This window comes from Triticum aestivum, chromosome 2D (genome assembly GCF_018294505.1).
Source record: "Triticum aestivum cultivar Chinese Spring chromosome 2D, IWGSC CS RefSeq v2.1, whole genome shotgun sequence".
In the NCBI taxonomy this organism is placed as follows: Eukaryota; Viridiplantae; Streptophyta; class Magnoliopsida; order Poales; family Poaceae; genus Triticum; species Triticum aestivum.
The window spans coordinates 479276806-479297548 of NC_057799.1; the positions used below are offsets into that span (position 1 = coordinate 479276806).

Here is a 20743-nt window from a genome sequence, read left to right on the forward strand (position 1 = left end):
TGATCATTCAAACAAATAAGCACATGGCAACCTCTACTTCCCTCTGCGAAGGACCTATCTTTTACTTTTATTATTTACTTTTATGCAAAGAGTCAAAGTTTTCCTTCTATTCCCTTTTATTTTTTCCTTTGGCAAGCATCATGTGGTGAGGAAAGATCTAGGCACATATGTCCAGTTGAATATAGATAGCATGAGTTATTATTGTTGACATCACCCTTGAGGTGAGTATGTTCGGAGGCGAAACTATAAGCCCCTATCTTGATATGTGTCCGACTAAAACGTTTTGCTCATGAGTACAAGATGAGTGTTAGCAATCATAGAAGACTATATGATTGAGTATGTGGACTTGCCTAAAGGCTCCGACACATGACCCTTCCTGAAAAGATGATGAATTGTAGTTGCAAAGTTGACTGAGAACATAGTTTGTTGGTTTCTAATAGAGTTTTTGCTTTATACTTCGATTGTGTGATGAACTATTACTTATTCATGGGAGGTGTATGATAAAAATTCTATGATAAAAATCCTATGTTTAATTTTGTTTCTATTATAATAATCAACATGATGCTTCTATGTCCGTATTTTTGTTTTTATCGACACCTCTCTCTCAAAGCATGTGGACATATTTTTCGATTTCGGTTTTCGCTTGAGGACAAATGAGGTCTAAGCTTGGGGGAGTTGATACGTCCATTTTGCATCATGTTTTCTTACTGTTATTTACAATGTTTTTATCCATAATAATGCTTTTGGAGTAATTCTAATGCCTTTTCTCTCATAATTTGCAAGGTACACACCAAGAGGGAGAATTCTGGCAGCTGAAAATCTGGACCTGAAAAAGCTACGTCAGGCCACCTATTCTGCACAACTCCAAATGAGCTGAAACTCCACGGGGATTTTTTATGGAATATTTAAGAAATATTGGAGCCAATAAGTACCAGAGGGGGCCACCAGGTGGGCACAACCCACCTGGGCATGCCCTGGTGGGTTGTGGCCTCCTCGGCCCACCTCCGGTGCCCATCTTCTGGTATATAAGTCATTTTGACCTAGCAAAAATAAGGGGGAGACTTTCGGGACGGAGCACCGCCGTCTCAAGGCGGAACTTGGGCACGAGCACTTTTGCCCTCCGGCGGAGCGATTCTGCCGGGGGAACTTCCCTCCCGGAGGGAGAAATCATCGTCATCATCATCACCAACAACTCTCCCATCTTGGGGAGGGAAATCTCCATCAACATCTTCACCAGCACCATCTCATCTCAAACCCTAGTTCATCTCTTGTATTCAATCTTGTTACCGGAACTATAGATTGGTGCTAGGGGGTGACTAGTAGTGTTGATTACATCTTGTAGTTGATTACTATATGGTTTATTTGGTGGAAAATTATATGTTCAGATCCATTATGCATATTAATACCCCTCTGATCATGAGCATGTTTGTTGTTTGTGAGTAGTTACTTTTGTTCTTGAGGTCACGGGATAAATCATGTTGCAAGTAATCATGTGAATTTGATATGTGTTCGATATTTTGATGGTATGTATGTTGTGATTCCCTTAGTGGTGTCATGCGAACATCGACTACATGACACTTCACCATATTTGGGCCTAAGGGAATGCATTGTGGAGTAGTAAATAGATGGTGGGTTGCGAGAGTAAAAGAAACTTAAACCCCAGTTTATGCACTATTCCGTAAGGGACCGATTGGATCCTAGAGTTTAATGCTATGGTTAGAATTTATTCTTAATACCTTTCTCATAGTTGTGGATGCTTGCGGGAGGGTTAAGCATAAGTAGGAGGTTTGTTCAAGTAAGAACAGCAACTAAGCACCGGTCCACCCACATATCAAATTATCAAAGTAGCGAACACAAATCAAACCAACATGATGAAAATGACTAGATGAAATTCCCGTGTATCCTCAAGAACGCTTGCTTATCATAAGAGACCGTTTTGGCCCGTCCTTTGCCTCAAAAGGATTGGGCTACCTCGCTGCATACTTATTGCTACTATCGTTACTTGCTCGTTACAAATTATCTCACTATCAAACTACTCGCTACTAAAGTTTCAGCACTTGCAGACATTACCTATTGAAAACTACTTGTCATTTCCTTCTGCTCCTCGTTGGGTTCGACACTCTTACTTATCGAAAAGAGCTACAATTGATACCCTATACTTGTGGGTCATCAACCATCTAGCGATCCAATCTCCAGCCATGTCTTCCTCCGGTGCCTACCAGACGAACCTCGGTGGACAAGTCACAGAGAGGCTCACCCGCACCAACTACGTCCTCTAGCGCGCGCTGATCATGCCGCAGCTAAGGGGTGCGGGAGTCTTCGGCTATGCCGACGGCACTACACCGGAGCAGGCCAAGTTCCTCACCACCAAAGATAAGGATGGGAAGGAATCCTCTGAGAACAACCCTCTCCACCCTGTTTGGGTCCGGGAGGACCAGCAAGTGATGGGCTACCTACTGAACAACCTCTCCAAAGAGGTGCTCGTGCAGGTGACCGCGGTCACCACGGTGCATGCGCTCTGGACGATGCTCGCGGCCATGTTCTCATCCCAGTCCCTCAGCTGTGTCAACAACATCTGCACGGCCTTGGTGAGCGTGCAGAAGGGCACCCAATTTGTCGCTACTTTCGTCGCCCACATGCCCGGCCTCGCCGATGAACTGGCAGTCACCGACAAACCACTGCAGGACGACGAACTCATCCTGTACATCCTCCAAGGTCTCGACATGGAGTACCAACCTTTGGTCTCCTCCCTCGACGCCCGAACCACCCAGGTTTCCCTCGACGAGCTGTTCTCCATGCTCAGCAACTTCGACCAACGGGTGGCCATGTTCCAGGGCTCGGGCGGCTTCAAGTCGTCTGCTAACGCTGCAACCCGGGGACGTGGTGGCTATTCTCCTCGTCACCATGGTCCTCCTCGCTCCAAGGGCAAGCACGACGGCAGCAGGAACTCATCTGGCTCCAACTCTCGTGGCGGGCGCCCCTCCTCGACCAACACAAGGGGTCGCCGTGACGGGAACAACAGATCTCGCCCGGATGTCGAGCGCTATCAAATCTGTGGCAAGCTCGGGCACTCGGCCAAAGATTGCTGGTACCATTTTGATGAGGATGAGGCCTCCTCTGAAGATGAGGAGAAGGTTGCGGCCGCCGTCGAGGGCTCCTACGGCGTCGACACAAACTGGTACCTCAACAGTGGTGCCACCAACCACCTTACCGGTGAACTTGAGAAGGTTGGCAAGGACCAAATCCACACCACCACTGGTGCAAGTATGAGGATTCGTCACATTGGTCACTCAGTTATACATACCCCTCATCGTAAAATCCATAGAAAAGATTTGCATGTCCCTAGTGCTAATAAAAATCTTCTCTCCGTTCATAGAATTGCTATTGACAATCATGTCTTCCTGGAGTTTCATATTTTTCTTTTTGATTAAGGACCAGGCCATGAAGAAAATTCTATATCGAGGTCGATGTGTTTGAGGGCTTTACATGTTGCTTCCGGAGTGTAGAAGATTCAATAAACAAGCCTATGGTGTTGTCAAGCTTTCGTCAACACGATGGCACGATCATTGAGGACATGCTTCTTTTTCCCTAGTTGAACGTTTGCTTACAAATAATAAGCTCCCGTTAGTGAGCCCAATGTTGAAACCATTTGTGATTCATGCCAAAGAAAAAAATGTTATCAATTACCTTATCCTATTTCCACTAGTGTCTCTACTAAACCATTGTAATTAATATTTTCTGATGTTTGGGGTCCTGCCCCTAGCTCTGTTGGTAGACACACATATTATGTCAGTTTTGTTGATGACTACAACAAATTTTCTTTGATCTATCTTCTTACGAAAAGATCCGACGTTTTTCAAGTTTTCCAGAACTTCCAAGCACTCGTTGAATGTAAGTTCGATGGCAAAATCATTGCTGTCCAGTCAGACTAGGGAGGGGAATATGAGAAATTAAATTCCTTGTTCCAAACACTTGGCATTTCTCACCATGTGTCATGCCCATGCTCACCAACAAAATGGCTCTGCTGAACGTAAGCATAGACATATCATTGAGGTTGGTTTAGCCCTCGTCGTTGGTGCTTCCATACCACTAAAATTCTGGGATGAAGCTTTTCTTAATGATGTGCACATCATTAATATGCTTCCTAGTCGTGTCATCAACAATGACACTCCCATCGAAAGGCTTCGCCACACCAAGCCAGACTACAAGTCTATTCGTGTCTTTGGTTGTGCGTGCTGGCCAAATCTTCGTCCATACAACAATCTAAAGTTCATGTTCCGCTCTAAACAGTGTGTGTTTCTTGGGTATAGTGCTCAACACAAAGGGGTAAAATGTCTTGGTGTCTCTACTGGTCATGTCTACATATCTCGTGATGTCGTTTTTGATGAGACTAAGTTTCCTTTTGCTGATCTTCACCCTAATACCAGTGCCTTACTTCGCAAAGAAATTCTTCTTTTACCATCCCATTGTCTCATCGGTGTTGATGACGGGGAAAATAACTGTGATGATACAGAGATGTCTACTGAAAAAACGGAGGTCAAAACGATGCAGAATTGGGCTCAATGGAGCCATATTTCTTGTGCCATAGCCTAGGGGGCAAATCCTCCTAGAGATCCATGCCGCCAGCGGCGTCAGCCGCATCTCCTCCGGGATCTGCGTGCGCAAACGAGCCAGATGCGGCAGGCGAATCCACCCTGGAACCTGCACCATCAGCGACGCCAGGTACGGTCGAGCACGCGGTCGCGAGCGACTCGGCAACTGACACGCGGCGGCCATCGACTGGGGCGCCAGTTCCCCCGCTCCACACCAACCACACCCAGCCACTGGGCGACCCGCTGTTGGGCCTGCTGGCACACGGTTTCCAACCCAACCCGTGTGTTATAAGCGGCGTGATCTGTGTCGCCCTCTAGGAGCGGGACCCGGCGCGGATTCCAGTCGGCCCACGTCATCACGCGGCCATGATGAAACATCACAACCTGTGCCTTCATCAACAGCCGCAGAAGATCCGATCCAGGCAGAACCCGCTACTGATTCTTCAGATTCTGCCTGGGGATCGCCTATGGCAGCAACTCCCTGTGCATGCTGTGGGATCCTCTGTGCCACAAACTTTGGCTGCACCATCTCCACGTCGTACACGCCTGCAACAAGGGGTAATACAACCGTTAATTATAAAAACATAACCAAATATGGGATGGTTTGTTCCATAGGTGAACTAGGTGAGCCACATACGCTTGAAGAAGCACTTGGTGATGACAAAATGGAAGAAGGATATGAATGAAGAATACATAGCATTGCAGAAAAATAAAACATGGCATTTAGTTCCTCCACAACAAGGTAAAAATCTTATTGACTACAAGTGGGTATTCAGAATTAAAAGAAAATCTGATGGAACCATTGACCGTTATAAGGCTATACTTGTCGCAAAAGGATTCAAGCAATGGTATGGTATAGACTATGAGGACACCTTCGGTCCTGTTGTAAAGGTTGCCACCATCCATGTTGTTTTGTCTATTGTTGTTTCCAGGGGCTGGAGTCTCAGACATCTAGATGTGCAGAATGCGTTTCTTCATGGTGTTTTGGAAGAGGAAGTGTACATGAAGCAACCTCCTGGGTTTGTGAACAAAGATGCACCCTCTTATGTGTGCAAGCTTGACAAATCACTATATGGATTAAAGCAAGCTCCAAGGGCATGGTACTCACGTCTCAATCACAAAATGCAAACACTTGACTTTGTTCCTTCTAAGTCTGACACCTCATTGTTCATTTACAACAAATATAACACATACATATTTGTCCTCATATATGTTGATAACATCATTGTTACCAGTTCACCTGATGAGGCTATCACATGACTTTTGAAGGATCTTAGTGCAGAGTTTGCTCTCAAGGATCTTGGAGATTTGCATTACTTCCTAGGGATTGAGGTGAATCAACATGAGGATGGACTTCATCTCTCTCAGGAGAAATATGCAACAGATCTGGTAAAAAAGGTTGGCCTGCAAGGTTGTAAACCCTCACCCACTCCATTGTCAAGTTCAGAAAAATTGTCTCTCACTGAGGGACAACCTTTGAGTCAGTATGATAGCACACAATACAGAAGTCTAGTAGGTGCACTTCATTATTTGACACTCACTAGACCTGATATTTCTTTTGTCGTTAACAAAGTCTGTCAATTTCTTCATGCACCCACTACAGTACACTGGACTGCTTCCAAGAACATAGTTTGATATGCCAAGAATAGTCTTAGCATTGGTCTCAATTTTAGCAAGTCATCCTCTACACTTGTCAGTGCCTTCTCAGACTCTGATTGGGCAGGATGCTTGGATGACAAGCGCTCCACTAGTGGCTTTGCAGTATTTTTTGGTCCTAATCTGATATCATGTGTGCAAGAAAACAGGCTACTGTCTCCAGGTCTAGTACAGAGATAGAGTATAAGGGATTAGCTAATGCCACAACTGAGATCATATGGGTCCAATCCATATTGAAGGAACTTGGTGTCAAGAGCACTCAAGCTCCATGTCTATGGTTTGATAACCTTGGTGCTACTTACTTGTCTGCTAATCCAGTTTTTCATGCCAGAACAAAGCATATTGAGATAGACTTTCACTTTGTGAGAGAAAGAGTTGCCAAGAAGCAACTTGACATTTGGTTTGTGCATTCTAGAGATCAAATTGCAGATGGATTCACAAAACCTTTGCCTACAAGAAGTTTTGAAGACTTCAAACATAATCTCAACTTGGTGAAGTTGTGATTAAGGGAGGGTGTTAAACAACCTGTCACATTACAATGACGTATATTGAGCCGCACCAGGAGTCCTAATGTATTGGTAGAGATAATCTAGGTAGTTGGTTTGATATCTATCTATTGTAACCTACTCTATCTCTTCCTCTCCAAGTCTCCTGTAAAATCTCTCATCTCCCAACTTGTATGCGCCTCAGGGTTATTGCCCCCTGCTTATAATATGCAACACGTCCCCTCGTACCGAGGCTAAGACATTTCCGCTATCTCGCACACATAGAAGCACATGAAACAGAAAGAACACAGTTAGCTTCAACAACACCAACAAGCAGTGGGATTGGTTAGAAGTATCGATCACCATCACCCAAAAAAACAAGATAACTCTGCCCTGAACTTTAGTGATCACTGAAGATAATCTGCTTATAGAATTGCGGTACAATTGAAACTGGCATCTCAAGATGATACCACTGGTTTTAAACTCAAGTAGAATAGTCAGCTTAGAGCATAGCGGAATTATAGTTAGCAATTATAAATCTAGCTAGGATAATGCCTTCGCAAATTTGTTCCTCCAATATATGTATACCTTGAGCTAAATTCTTGAAAGAACTTGGAAGATCATATGCATGCTGCATAAATCATTTAACATTCCTGAAATCATTCACATTTGTGAAACTTCCAAAGTTTGTGGCATTTGCACATGTGACACATGAGATTGGCTATGCATAGGCTATCCAGTGCTCGTAATGAAGAGTTGAAGACAAAGAGAGGAGCACAAATTGCTAAAACAATGCACACACACACACACACAAGGTTCATAATCCAATTTTCAAAAAAAGGAGGTTCATAATCCATTTTCAAAACAGAAAAAAATTGACAGATCGTATGCATCACGGATCTTTGTAAATTATCACAGAGAACTTCACAATTTCTTAGAGGCATGGGAATTCTTTGTAGTAGAACTTTTGAAGTAAAAACTACAGGGACAAAATAGGTGATGTATGCTGAGACATGAATAGTGAATTTGCTACTCAATATACCTTGCTTTACTGTAGAAAGTTGTTAAGGTCCAATGCATACAACACAGAGAACTTCATACTTATCCATTTTACAATTAAGTGATGCTTTGAACAGACTTTTAGTCAAACTTTTGAAAATTTTACTGAAATTTTGTTCCAAATATTTAGATTGAAAACTTGAAAACCATAGTATAGATTTGTCTTCAAAACTTCTGTTTTGTACATATATCATAGTAGAAATTAGTGGCTAAAGTTGCATCGTGAAAACGATCTTATTGTTCAAAATGTCATTTTTTTGGTGAACCAGACTGCCAGAGGGGGTATAAAATATATCTACATTATATATCCACTGTGGAGTGGCGAGTAATTCTTAGCGAGCTTGAGTCGATATTAAAAATAGGTTCATTCGGTTATCATGGATAGATAATTTATAGAACATAAAAGAAAGAAAAGCTTCGCAAGATCGAGGAAGTTTATTTAACACGAACAAATTTACACTATAAACTTCGACTTGTTACCTAAAGGTTGCACTTCACCATCACACACAAAAAATTGCAGCTAGGAAACGGTGGCAGAGGCATTAACAGTTAAACATGGTAGAATAATCAACAAATAATTCACACGTTAAAAATCAAAAGGGAAAAGTGCTACCGCTGTATGTTTTAATGAACATGCCAACAAAAACCCATTCACAGTACTGCTCAGTCTAAAGTATAGATCCCAAACTGTTGTAGTGTAATCTTGACAAATTTACTTTCCAAAGTATGAAAGAGAACCCTATGAAGTAGCACATGAAAAATATATTGTAATCACATATGTTGTTCTTCAATCTTAAATTTATATTTAGTTCTTCATCCATGAATAGGGACTGGTTGTGGCACTAACAACATGCACCAACAATATCTAGTAATAATAGTGTCAATCATCTATGGCTAGTACGTAATATGCAAAACATCATAATCTAATAAATGGTTCAAGCGCAATAAAGCATATTAGGGAATCAAAATATTCCTTACTAAAGAGAATAGAGATTTTTTTTCTTTTTTGAAAACAGAAATATATTCATATCGCGAAGATACCAATTACACCCAACCTTTGCACCAAGAGAATAGAGAAGATATTGGAGAAACAACCATCAGATATGCCTGTGGGTAGATAGAGACCAAAAACTATGATCGTTGCACGATGGCACATAGGAAAACACATCAAAAAATATTTCACCAATATAATAAGAGCGACTTGCAAGATCCAGCAGATCTCACCCGTTCAACTGCATCTATACAATTGTCTAAGTTCGTTGTTTCTGTACCAGTATAAAAAGACCGACTTGTAGAGATCCAACAAATCTCACCCGTTCAACCGCATTTATCCAACGGTCTACATCGCTCTGTTGTTTTGTGTTAAACATGTTTAGCACCCTCGACTAATTAGTATCATGCCTAATATCAATGTCAACATTAACCAAGTAAGTATATCCTACCTAATATTAACATGTAATTTATATCTTGAGTAATATTAATGTGCAATACAATTAATATCTTGCGTAACATTAACGTGCAAATTGCACGTACCCAGTTATTATACTAGTAAAATAAAACATGCTAACAATTCATAAAAAGGAAGAGGTTTAAATATAGCAACTTTAGCAAGCTAGATAAATGGAACATGCCTCCGTTATTGTAGCTCCTGCCCACAAAATTGGTAATCTCAGTCAACACGACCCTACTGGACCATTTTTAATATCCTAGAAGCGGGCTACATATAACTATAATAAGTCATCTATTTGTACAACCCCAGTTCATCCTTGCAAGACTCGGTGTTACCCATATGGGATTTGGCCAGCTACACCAAAGTTGAGGTAGAATTTATTCCCTTTTGTTGTTTTCCAAGTTTATGACACCTATATCCCGGCAGCAATTCTTATATTCCGAAGCACATGTATCATCATCAGTGAAGTAGACACAATTTGGCTTCAGCTGAGAGAATTCTCCAGCGCTAAGGTATTGCGACTGGTTACACCCAAGAAATAGCACTTGATCATGCAAGTCGTTTACTAACACAAGATCTTTTGCTACCATGTCAACCTTATATAACAATATGTTGTTAGTCACAAATATGAACTCCTCACCATCATCATCGGTATCTTGGATCTCCGAATTCCTGTGAACTTGCAGCAGATCACCGGATGGAGCCTGGATAACGTACAGCCGCCCTTGAGTATAAGTCTTCATGTCGCCTACAATTCTATTCCTTGTAATGGTAGGACTGTGGAGATCAAATGTATCAATTTGTCCAAAGCTTGTGAAGGCATACAATAGGCCATCCATGTAGATGTAGTCTTGATAGTCATAACCCACCGGCAGCAAGGTCCACTTACTGTCACGCCCCCGATTCAATCGTACACTAATCATGCACGTAAATGTGTACGATCAAGATCAGGGACTCACGGGAAGATATCACAACACAACTCTACAACATAAATAAGTCATACAAGCATCATAATACAAGCCAGGGGCCTCGAGGGCTCGAATACAAGTGCTCGATCATAGACGAGTCAGCGGAAGCAACAATATCTGAGTACAGACATTAGTTAAACAAGTTTGCCTTAAGAAGGCTAGCACAAACTGGGATACAGATCGAAAGAGGCGCAGGCCTCCTGCCTGGGATCCTCCTAACTACTCCTAGTCGTCGTCAGCGGGTTGCACGTAGTAGTAGGCACCTCCGGTGTAGTAGGAGTCGTCGTCGACGGTGGCGTCTGGCTCCTGAGCTCCGGCATCTGGTTGCGGCAACCAGGTAGAAGGGAAAGGGGGGAAAGAGGGAGAAAGCAACCGTGAGTACTCATCCAAAGTACTCGCAAGCAAGGAGCTACACTACATATGCATGGGTATATGTGTAAAGGGCCATATCGGTGGACTGAACTGCAGAATGCCAGAATAAGAGGGGGATAGCTAATCCTGTCGAAGACTACGCTTCAGGCCACCTCCATCTTGCAGCATGTAGAAGAGAATAGATGGTAAGTTCACCAAGTAGCATCGCATAGCATAATCCTACCCGACGATCCTCTCCTCGTCGACCTGTGAGAGAGCGATCACCGGGTTGTATCTGGCACTTGGAAGGGTGTGTTTTATTAAGTATCCGGTTCTAGTTGTCATAAGGTCAAGGTACAACTCCGGGTCGTCCTTTTACCGAGGGACACGACTATTCGAATAGATAAACTTCCCTACAGGGGTGCACCACATAACCCAACATGCTCGATCCCATTTGGCCGGACACCCTTTTCTGGGTCATGCCCGGCCGCGGAAGATCAACACGTCGCAGCCCCACCTAGGCACAACAGAGAGGTCAGCACGCCGGTCTAAATCCTATATGCGCAGGGGTCTGGGCCCATCGCCCATTGCACACCTGCACGTTGCGAGGGCGACCGGAAGCAGACCTAGCCTAGCAGGCGTTCCAGTCCAATCCGGCGCGCGCCGCTCCGTCGCTGACGTCAAGAAGGCTTCGGCTGATACCACAACGTCGAGTGCCCATAACTGTTCCCGCGTAGTTGGTTAGTACGTATAGACCAAATGGCCAGACTCAGATCAAATACCAAGAACTCGTTATGCGTGTTATTTTGAAGTAACCGCGGACGCCGACCAGGGCCAGGCCCACCTCTCTCGTAGGTGGTCTCAACCTGCCCTGTCGCTCCGCCACAAAGTAACAGTCGGGGGCCGTCAGGAACCCAGGCCCACCTCTATCGGGATGGAGCCACCTGTCCTTTCAGCCCCCTCATCAGAACCACTTGCGGGTACTCAACGAGCTGACCCGACTTTAGTCACCACATGTGTCATGTATATAAAGTATACAGTATATACCCGTGATCACCTCCCGAAGTGATCACGCCCAGTAGTATAGCATGGCAGACGGACAAGAGTGTAGGGCCACTGATGGAACACTAGCATCCTATACTAAGCAGTAGGATAGCAGGTAAGGGTAACAACTGTAGCAACAATGGCAGGCTATGCAACAGAATAGGATTAACCGAAATCAGTAACATGCTACACTACTCTAATGCAAGCAGTATAGAGAAGAATAGGCGATATCTGGTGATCAAGGGGGGGCTTGCCTGGTTGTTCTGGCAAGGAGGGGTCGTCACCACCGAAGTCGATCGGGGCACCAGCAGTGGCGTCAGTCTCGTAGTCTACCGGAGAGAAGAGGGGGGAAGAAATAGTAAATACGGAGCAAACAAAGCATCACAAAACATAACGAGGCAATACGCGGTGCTAGGTATGCCCTAACGCGGTAGTAGGTGATACCGGCGAAGGGGGGAAAACATCCGGGAAAGTATTCCTGGTGTTTCGCGTTTTCGGACAAATGAATCGGAGGGGAAAAGTTGCGTGTTCGCTATGCTAGGGATGCGTGGCGGACTAACGGGCTGCGTATCCGGATTCGTCTCGTCGTTCTGAGCAACTTTCATATACACAGTTTTTGCATCCGAGTTACGGATTAAAAGATATGATTTTCAAAAGAATTTATTAATTTTTGGAATTTAATTAATTATTTATTTTAATTCGAAATTGGATTTATGACATCAGCATGATGTCATGCGGACGTCAACAGGGGTTGACTAGTCAACCTGACCAGTGGGTCCCACTGGTCAGCGACACATATTAATTAAACATATTAATTAACCTAATCAGGATTAATTAGGGGTGGGCCCCACTGTCATTGATTGATTAATTAATTAACTAACAGTTTAATTAGTTTAGTTATTTGATTAGTTTAATTAATCAAAAATTAATTAAGTTAATTAATTCTTTAATTAATTAATTATTTTTAATATATTATTATTATTATTATTATTTATTTTAAAAACCGTTTTGGGGCCCCCGTGTCATTGGCCCAGAGGGGCCTTAGCAGTTACGGGCGCTAGCGGGCGCCGGGTCTGCGGGCACGCGCCCGTCAGGGCGAACCCGGGTGAACGAGCGACGGCCGCCGAGGCGCGGCGGGGCGCCGGAGTTGGTCGCGAGGGCGGCGACGGTCGGCGCGAGCTGGGTCGGCGACGAGCGGGCGCGGCGGAGCCAGAGCAGGGATGCGGGACGTAGCCGGCGTGGAGGGCGGTAGGGCGCCGCGGGGATGGTGCGCGGTTCTGCAGGCGTGGGCGCGGCACGACGGCGCGAGGAGCATAGGCGGGCAGGAGAGAGGGGGAGAGGTGCGGCCAGCAGCGGCGGACCGAGGCGGCAGTTGCGAGGCCATGGGAGGCCGGAGGCGGGCGCGGGCGGAGACGGCCACGGCCTTGGGCGCGGTGAACGGGGCGACGACGCGGGACGCGACGAGCGCGCGCTGGCGGTGCCGGGCGAGGTGACGCGCGATAGAGGGAGAAGGTGGAGGCCATGGCCTCACCCGGGTCGTAGGGTCTGGGCAACGGGTGTCGAGGAGGGGGGTTGGGGACGGCGTGCATAGGGGGAGGCAGGCCGGCGGGGTAGAGGATGAGATGGCCGAGGCGGCGTTGGCGACGACGGGGCGGTCCTCGGGTGGCGGCTGGCGGCGTCGAAGCCCGATCCCGATCCAGAATTGGATCGGGGGAGGGGGGAAGCGAATGAGTGGGTGGGGGTTCGTGGGGGAAGTGGACGAGTGGGGCTAGGGTTTCGGGCGGCCAGGGGGGTTAGTAGAGGGCGCGGGTGGGTCGGCCTGGCGGCCCGATAGTGTGCTGGACCGAGGTCCAGCTTGCGGGGGGGTCTTTCTCCTTTTTTTTCTCTTTTGTATTGTTCTGTTTTCTATTTTACTTTCAAAAACTTTCTCTTTTATACCTTTAATAGATTTTAGTTCAAATAAAATACAATAACAGTCCCTAAATTAGTATTACTAAATATCCCACTGCCACAAGCAATTTACACATTTTAGAAAGTAGTTTGTATTTGTCTATTAATTTACGAGCATTTAATTAATAGTTCTACCACTATTTTATTTATTTTAGTGCATTTAACTACTTTATAACAGTGTGTCTTCTCCATCAATATTTATTATGAATTACTTGCTACATTCAGAACATTTTAGTTTTGGCTTTTGAAAACTTTTCTAGTTTGACTTTATTTCAAATTTGAATTTGAACGAGTTTTGAATCATCGCGAGATTATCAACAGTAATCGTGGTGTCGTGGCAACATTAGCAGAGGTTTACTGTAGCTTGATTATCCGGGCGTCACAATTCTCCTCCACTACAAGAAATCTCGTCCCGAGATTTAAGCGGTGGAGTAAGGGGGGGAAGTGTTGGTAGCGAAAACCTAACGAGTCTTCTCGGTCTTGGCTGCCCTTTCGAAGAGGTAGATCCCTTTCATTGATGTCTTCAATTCTCTGCTTCAAGTCACCATGATCAAGTCGTCATCCTTTCTTCGGGATCTCCAACGTACTTACGAATAGGTAAGGGGCAGCTCGGTTACGACAGAATGCTTATGAGGGAAAACAATCTGGGGTTAACCCATGAATGAGCATAAGATTATCTCTCGAGTTGAACATATAAAATACATCGAGAGTAAGGTATGAAGGTACAATAAGAGGTTCCCAGCGGATAGATAGTTGCTCGAAGTCTGAACCAGAGTGAGAAAGGGGTTCAGAGCGGCGAGAGTAAGTATTGCGTCCGATACCAGAATAGATTACTAGGCATGTGGCCCGTGAATTACATACGAAGTCAAGCTCGAGGAATAACTTTGACAACAGGGTGTACAGGAGAGTCAGGCTTCGATCCTGTGGATTTGTGGGTTGTGGGCCCACCATGTGGGTTAATAGTAGGAAGGCGATGACGTCTTACACGATCATGTAAGCAAGGCATGTCAGAGGATAACCTGTCAGTTATGTCGGCAACAACATCGGTACCAAGGGTGAGGGACGAAGAGAACCACTTTCCTGCTCGTTGAAACAAGGCGGACCAATAGGCAGAGTTCTCGTCCATCGGTGGCTACTGGAATGTCATCAACAATAGTAACAGGGTCTTACTGACAAAGTTGTACACCGAGGTGTTTACATAAGCAGCAGAATATTACTGCTCAGATCATATAGATCACAAGAAAGGTTAAACCAATTAATGGAAAGGAAAAATATGATTATCAGACATTTCGAGGGTATATCCTTCCCAATGATAAGCAGAGCATGATATCTGTGACAGGATATAATGTAGAAAACCCTTTAGTTAAGGGGAGAGTAATTTCATGACATTACCCATGCAACGGTGTTTGGATAATTGAACAAGAAACATTTAGCATTGGGCTTCAAATGTTCTTATTGAAAAGCGGAGTACCACAGAGAAGCATCGAGATAGCATTGACATGGTCATTGGGTAAAGATCAGACTTTGAATACACAAAGGATCCATCAGGAACAACTTATAAAATAAGTCTTACGATTTCCTCATGGAAGAATCGATAAAATTGCTGAAAAAGAATGTATAACAATAGGGCCTCCGGCCAGGCGTGCTAGGCATGACATCACCTTACCGGGTCATAAAAAGACCAATGTTATAACTCTTGAAAATATGCTCCAACCATCATAGCTGACCGAGATTCAGATCTGATCGGTGTTAGGAAACCTCAGACTCCGGATGCCTGAGAAGAAAAGGTGCCAGACAAATTGACGGGATGACACTATAAGATTCTCAGGAAATGAACTATGAAGTGATTTCCGTTAACAAGAGTTCATCATTAACCCAAGGAGAGGACAAGGAGGTGGCTGATGGGCTAAGGACAATTCATCGAGATTTCCAAAAGATGGATTTCCACAATCCTGCAGACAAGGAGATAACATCTGTCAGATATGATGATATAATGATGTATGCTCGAGGGAAACATACACAATTAAACAATGGTTGAAAGGTGCACCCGAAATATGGGCTGGATTGCACGATCAATGTTAGAATGGTGACTTAATGAACAAAAGAATTAGAATGAAACTCGACCATTCACTTCAAAGCAATAGGGTTGCTAGAAGTTTTGATTTCACACATCATAGTTCAATTGTCGGTATTCCGGTTGGAAACAAACACGGGTACCAAGAAAGAATGGTGAGGGTCAGAAGTATCACTATACCAAGAATAATTAAGAGGTGGAGCAATCCTCACAACATCCCTGTCATAAAAGCTAGTATTATTACAAGGTAAAACATAATACAAGCTGGATAGCAAGTTGCATCCATAACATGGACATGTTTGTGATGAAAATAAGGTAAGGATGTTCACAGTGGTAACTCAAATTACAAGGAACGAGGATGGCACTTAACATCATGACTCCAATTGATATCCTGGAAGGATTCAAAATGTTGATGATGATCACGACAAATTTTGTCGAGAGGCTCCACGAAGAAGCAATCGAACAACGACTGCATCAAGCAAAAGGACTGATGCAACAAAAGATTATTGGAACCACGGATACGACACCAATTCGGAATCAAGCTTGTTGTTCGAGGTGAATGATAAGACGAGGAAAATCGACGTAAGCTTAGCTCATCGTCGAAAGTGGTGCTCTGGGAATAAGGACTAGGTAGCACAGTTAAAATCATTACGACGATGATATAGCCAAACAGGCTAGGAATGGCGTGATCGGGTACAAACTCGTACTTAAAGAAGATTACTAAGGGTTGTTGAACCGTAGTGCGAACTCGGTTCAGTTATCGGTGTCTTTGAGTGTTTAATAACTCAGAGCCCATGAAAAATTGTAATCAGTGAGAATGTAGTACTTGATGAAGAACTCATAGTAAGTTATGCAATTCCAAGATAATCTCGAGATACCAGGGGGGTAATACTCGAAGGTAGAACAAAATAAAGGTTGGGCAGGCGTACTGATCTGCAGAAGGCAAGTACTTTATCTTGTCCGAGAAAAAGAATCAAAGGAGAACAATCATGGTCGGAACCATGGTTGCAAAGGATCAATTCACAGATACCAGATGATATTTATCAAGGAAATAGTTATTATTACAAGAAGCTTCCATGATTGGATCTACATCGTGTCCATGGGCATGAACACAAAGTTCAAGGTCGACCCCCACTTCTCTAATGCATAACCTTTCATTTCTCGCCTTCGATGAAGTTGTAGTGTTGAAATCTTATCTGACATAACAACAGTAGAGTATGACCCGTAGTAGTTTCCGGGTTCACACAGATTAGAAAAGGCGTAGGTTCAATCCATCAGGGCCTCTTAGAACATATACCACAAACTTCAGGGGTAGCCAGCACAAGCTCGATGGCAGAGGATGTTCGACAAGGCAGAAGATACAATTTACCGAAGGCATTATATATCAGGGAAAGAACTCACAAGAATTTTGGATGTGAAGGACACTTTAGGGTAATAATTCAACAAAGGACTTAATGGTTCATAACGGAGCTGAAGTGAGCATCGGCACACTACCAGTTGAAGAAAGAATGCAAGGGCATCAGATCATAGAACATCTGAATGATTCAATGCTTAGGTATCAAAGGAATTATGATTTCCAAATCGAAGGTTCAGAAGCAGACGCTCTGATCAAGGGTGGATAAGTTCAATAGACTTAGGGGTACAATCGACGGTAATTTGATTGGTCGAGAACCAGCTCATGTTCAAAATGACATCTGAGCCAGAAGGATGAATTTAGGGTCCGATTGAGGGTCGCGAGCATTCGCAACATATTGAATCAAGAGACTCGAAATGATAATGACAAAAGATACTAAATGAATATTGCTCGTCTTAGGAACACAACCAAAATGCAAGCACACAACTGCAGAGCAATAGCAGACAGAGGATTACCGGAAGATGAGATAACATCTTAATGTATCTTGTGCATCATAAGAACAACAGGGGAAGAACGGATACTCGCAGGTGCGAGGAATTATCCGTATGGGGTTTCATGAGGCAAGAACTGCAGGGCAGTAAGCTCAAAATATTCTCGGAACAATAGAGAGGATTTCAAGTGATCTTGTAATAACAAGATCAACTAGGAGTAAAAGTAAGGACGGCAGGTGTAAGTATTTATCCATAGGGATATTTTGGTGGTAGGGAATTGCAAAAGAAATGGGCACAAGGTCTGGAGAGAATATCGAAGATTATCTTCGAAATCTTCTGGTGCAGTCGGCAATCATTTATAATAAGGGGCTCTCCGGGTGAAAGTGATAACGAGATCCTAATGTTAGATTTAGCAAAATTCATTTAACCCGAATAGGAAAGAGTTCAGAGTCCCAGAGTAAAGGTCGAGGAGTAAAAGATCCTAGTACCACCCAATAGCGACGTGGGCCCGTAAGCCACACAGCCATGTTAGTAAAAGTTTTTCAATGACTAGACTCAACTTCGGCCAAGGAGTTGGAAGGGGGGCTACCTACAGGCAGTCGGCTCTGATACCAACTTTTGACGCCCCCGATTCAATCGTACACTAATCATGCACGCAAATGTGTACGATCAAGATCAGGGACTCACGGGAAGATATCACAACACAACTCTACAACATAAATAAGTCATACAAGCATCATAATGCAAGCCAGGGGCCTCGAGGGCTCGAATACAAGTGCTCGATCATAGACGAGTCAGCGGAAGCAACAATATCTGAGTACAGACATTAGTTAAACAAGTTTTCCTTAAGAAGGCTAGCACAAACTGGGATACAGATCGAAAGAGGCGCAGGCCTCCTGCCTGGGATCCTCCTAACTACTCCTGGCGTCGTCAGCAGGCTGCACGTAGTAGTAGGCACCTCCGGTGTAGTAGGAGTGGTCGTCGACGGTGGCGTCTGGCTCCTGAGCTCCGGCATCTGGTTGCGACAACCAGGTAGAAGGGAAAGGGGGGAAAAGAGGGAGAAAGCAACCGTGAGTACTCATCCGAAGTACTCGCAAGCAAGGAGCTACACTACATATGCATGGGTATATGTGTAAAGGGCCATATCGGTGGACTGAACTGCAGAATGCCAGAATAAGAGGGGGATAGCTAATCCTGTCGAAGACTACGCTTCAGGCCACCTCCATCTTGCAGCATGTAGAAGAGAATAGATGGTAAGTTCACCAAGTAGCATCGCATAGCATAATCCTACCCGACGATCCTCTCCTCGTCGACCTGTGAGAGAGCGATCACCGGGTTGTATCTGTCACTTGGAAGGGTGTGTTTTGTTAAGTATCCGGTTCTAGTTGTCATAAGGTCAAGGTACAACTCCGGGTCGTCCTTTTACCGAGGGACACGGCTATTCGAATAGATAAACTTCCCTGCAGGGGTGCATCACATAACCCAACACGCTCGGTCCCATTTGGCCGGACACCCTTTTCTGGGTCATGCCCGGCCGCGGAAGATCAACACGTCGCAGCCCCACCTAGGTACAACAGAGAGGTCAGCATGCCGGTCTAAATCCTATGCGCACAGGGGTCTGTGCCCATCGCACATTGCACACCTGCACGTTGCGAGGGCGGTCGGAAGCAGACCTAGCCTAGCAGGCGTTCCAGTCCAATCCGGCGCGTGCCGCTCCGTCGCTGACGTCAAGAAGGCTTCGGCTGATACCACGACGTCGAGTGCCCATAACCGTTCCCGCGTAGTTGGTTAGTGCGTATAGACCAAATGGCCAGACTCAGATCAAATACCAAGAACTCGTTAAGCGTGTTATTTTGAAGTAACCGCGGACGCCGACCAAGGCCAGGCCCACCTCTCTCCTAGGTGGTCTCAACCGGCCCTGTTGCTCCGCCACAAAGTAACAGTCGGGGGCCGTCAGGAACCCAGGCCCACCTCTATCGGGATGGAGCCACCTGTCCTTTCAGCCCCCTCATCAGAACCACTTGCGGGTACTCAACGAGCTGACCCGACTTTAGTCACCACATGTGTCATGTATATAAAGTATATAGTATATACCTGTGATCACCTCCCGAAGTGATCACGCCCAGTAGTATAGCATGGCAGACGGACAAGAGTGTAGGGCCACTGATGGAACACTAGCATCCTATACTAAGCAATAGGATAGCAGGTAAGGGTAACAACTGTAGCAACAATGGCAGGCTATGCAACAGAATAGGATTAACCGAAATCAGTAACATGCTACACTACTCTAATGCAAGCAGTATAGAGAAGAATAGGCGATATCTGGTGATCAAGGGGGGGGGGGCTTGCCTGGTTGTTCTGGCAAGGAGGGGTCGTCAACACCGTAGTCGATCGGGGCACCAGCAGTGGCGTCAGTCTCGTAGTCTACCGGAGAGAAGAGGGGGGAAGAAACGGTAAATACGGAGCAAACAAAGCATCACAAAACATAACGAGGCAATACGCGGTGCTAGGTATGCCCTAACGCGGTAGTAGGTGATACTGGCGAAGGGGGGAAAACATCCGGGAAAGTATTCCTGTTGTTTCGCGTTTTCGGACAGATGAATCGGAAGGGAAAAGTTGCGTGTTCGCTATGCTAGGGATGCGTGGCGTACGAACGGGCTGCGTATCCGGATTCGTCTCGTCGTTCTGAGCAACTTTCATATACAAAGTTTTCCATCCGAGTTATGGATTAAAAGATATGATTTTCAAATTTTTTATTAATTTCTGGAATTTAATTAATTATTTAATTTAATTCAAAATTGGATTTATGACATCAGCATGATGTCATGCTGACGTCAACAGTCAACAGGGGTTGACTGGTCAACCTGACGAGTGGGTCTCACTGGTGAGTGACACATATTAATTAAACATATTAATTAACCTAATCAGGATTAATTAGGGGTGGGCCCCACTGTCATTGACTGATTAATTAATTAACTAACAGTTTAATTAGTTTAGTTATTTGATTAGTTTAATTAATCAAAAATTAATTAAGATAATTAATTCTTTAATTAATTAATTATTTTTAATATATTATTATTATTATTTAAAAAACCGTTCTGTGGGGTGGGGCCCCCGTGTCATTGGCCCAAAGGGGCCTTAGCAGTTACGGGCGCTAACGGGCGCCGGGTCTGCGGGCACGCGCCCGTCAGGGCGAACCCGGGTGAACGAGCGACGGCCGCCGAGGCGCGGCGGGGCGCCGGAGTTGGTCGCGAGGGCGGCGACGGTCG

The 20743-nt window shown here is 44.8% G+C and overlaps 1 protein-coding gene across 1 annotated transcript in view; it reads right to left on the minus strand.

Moving 5' to 3' along the window:
• Positions 1-9556: 9556 nt before the first annotated feature.
• The window catches only part of LOC123049640 (F-box protein At5g25290-like), a 13116-nt gene continuing 1929 nt past the window's right edge, over positions 9557-20743 (minus strand). The window contains exon 2 of the mRNA XM_044472538.1: positions 9557-10130. Coding sequence (XP_044328473.1) covers positions 9620-10130 — 511 coding nt within the window. The 3' untranslated portion in view covers positions 9557-9619. The remainder of the gene's footprint in view (positions 10131-20743) is intronic.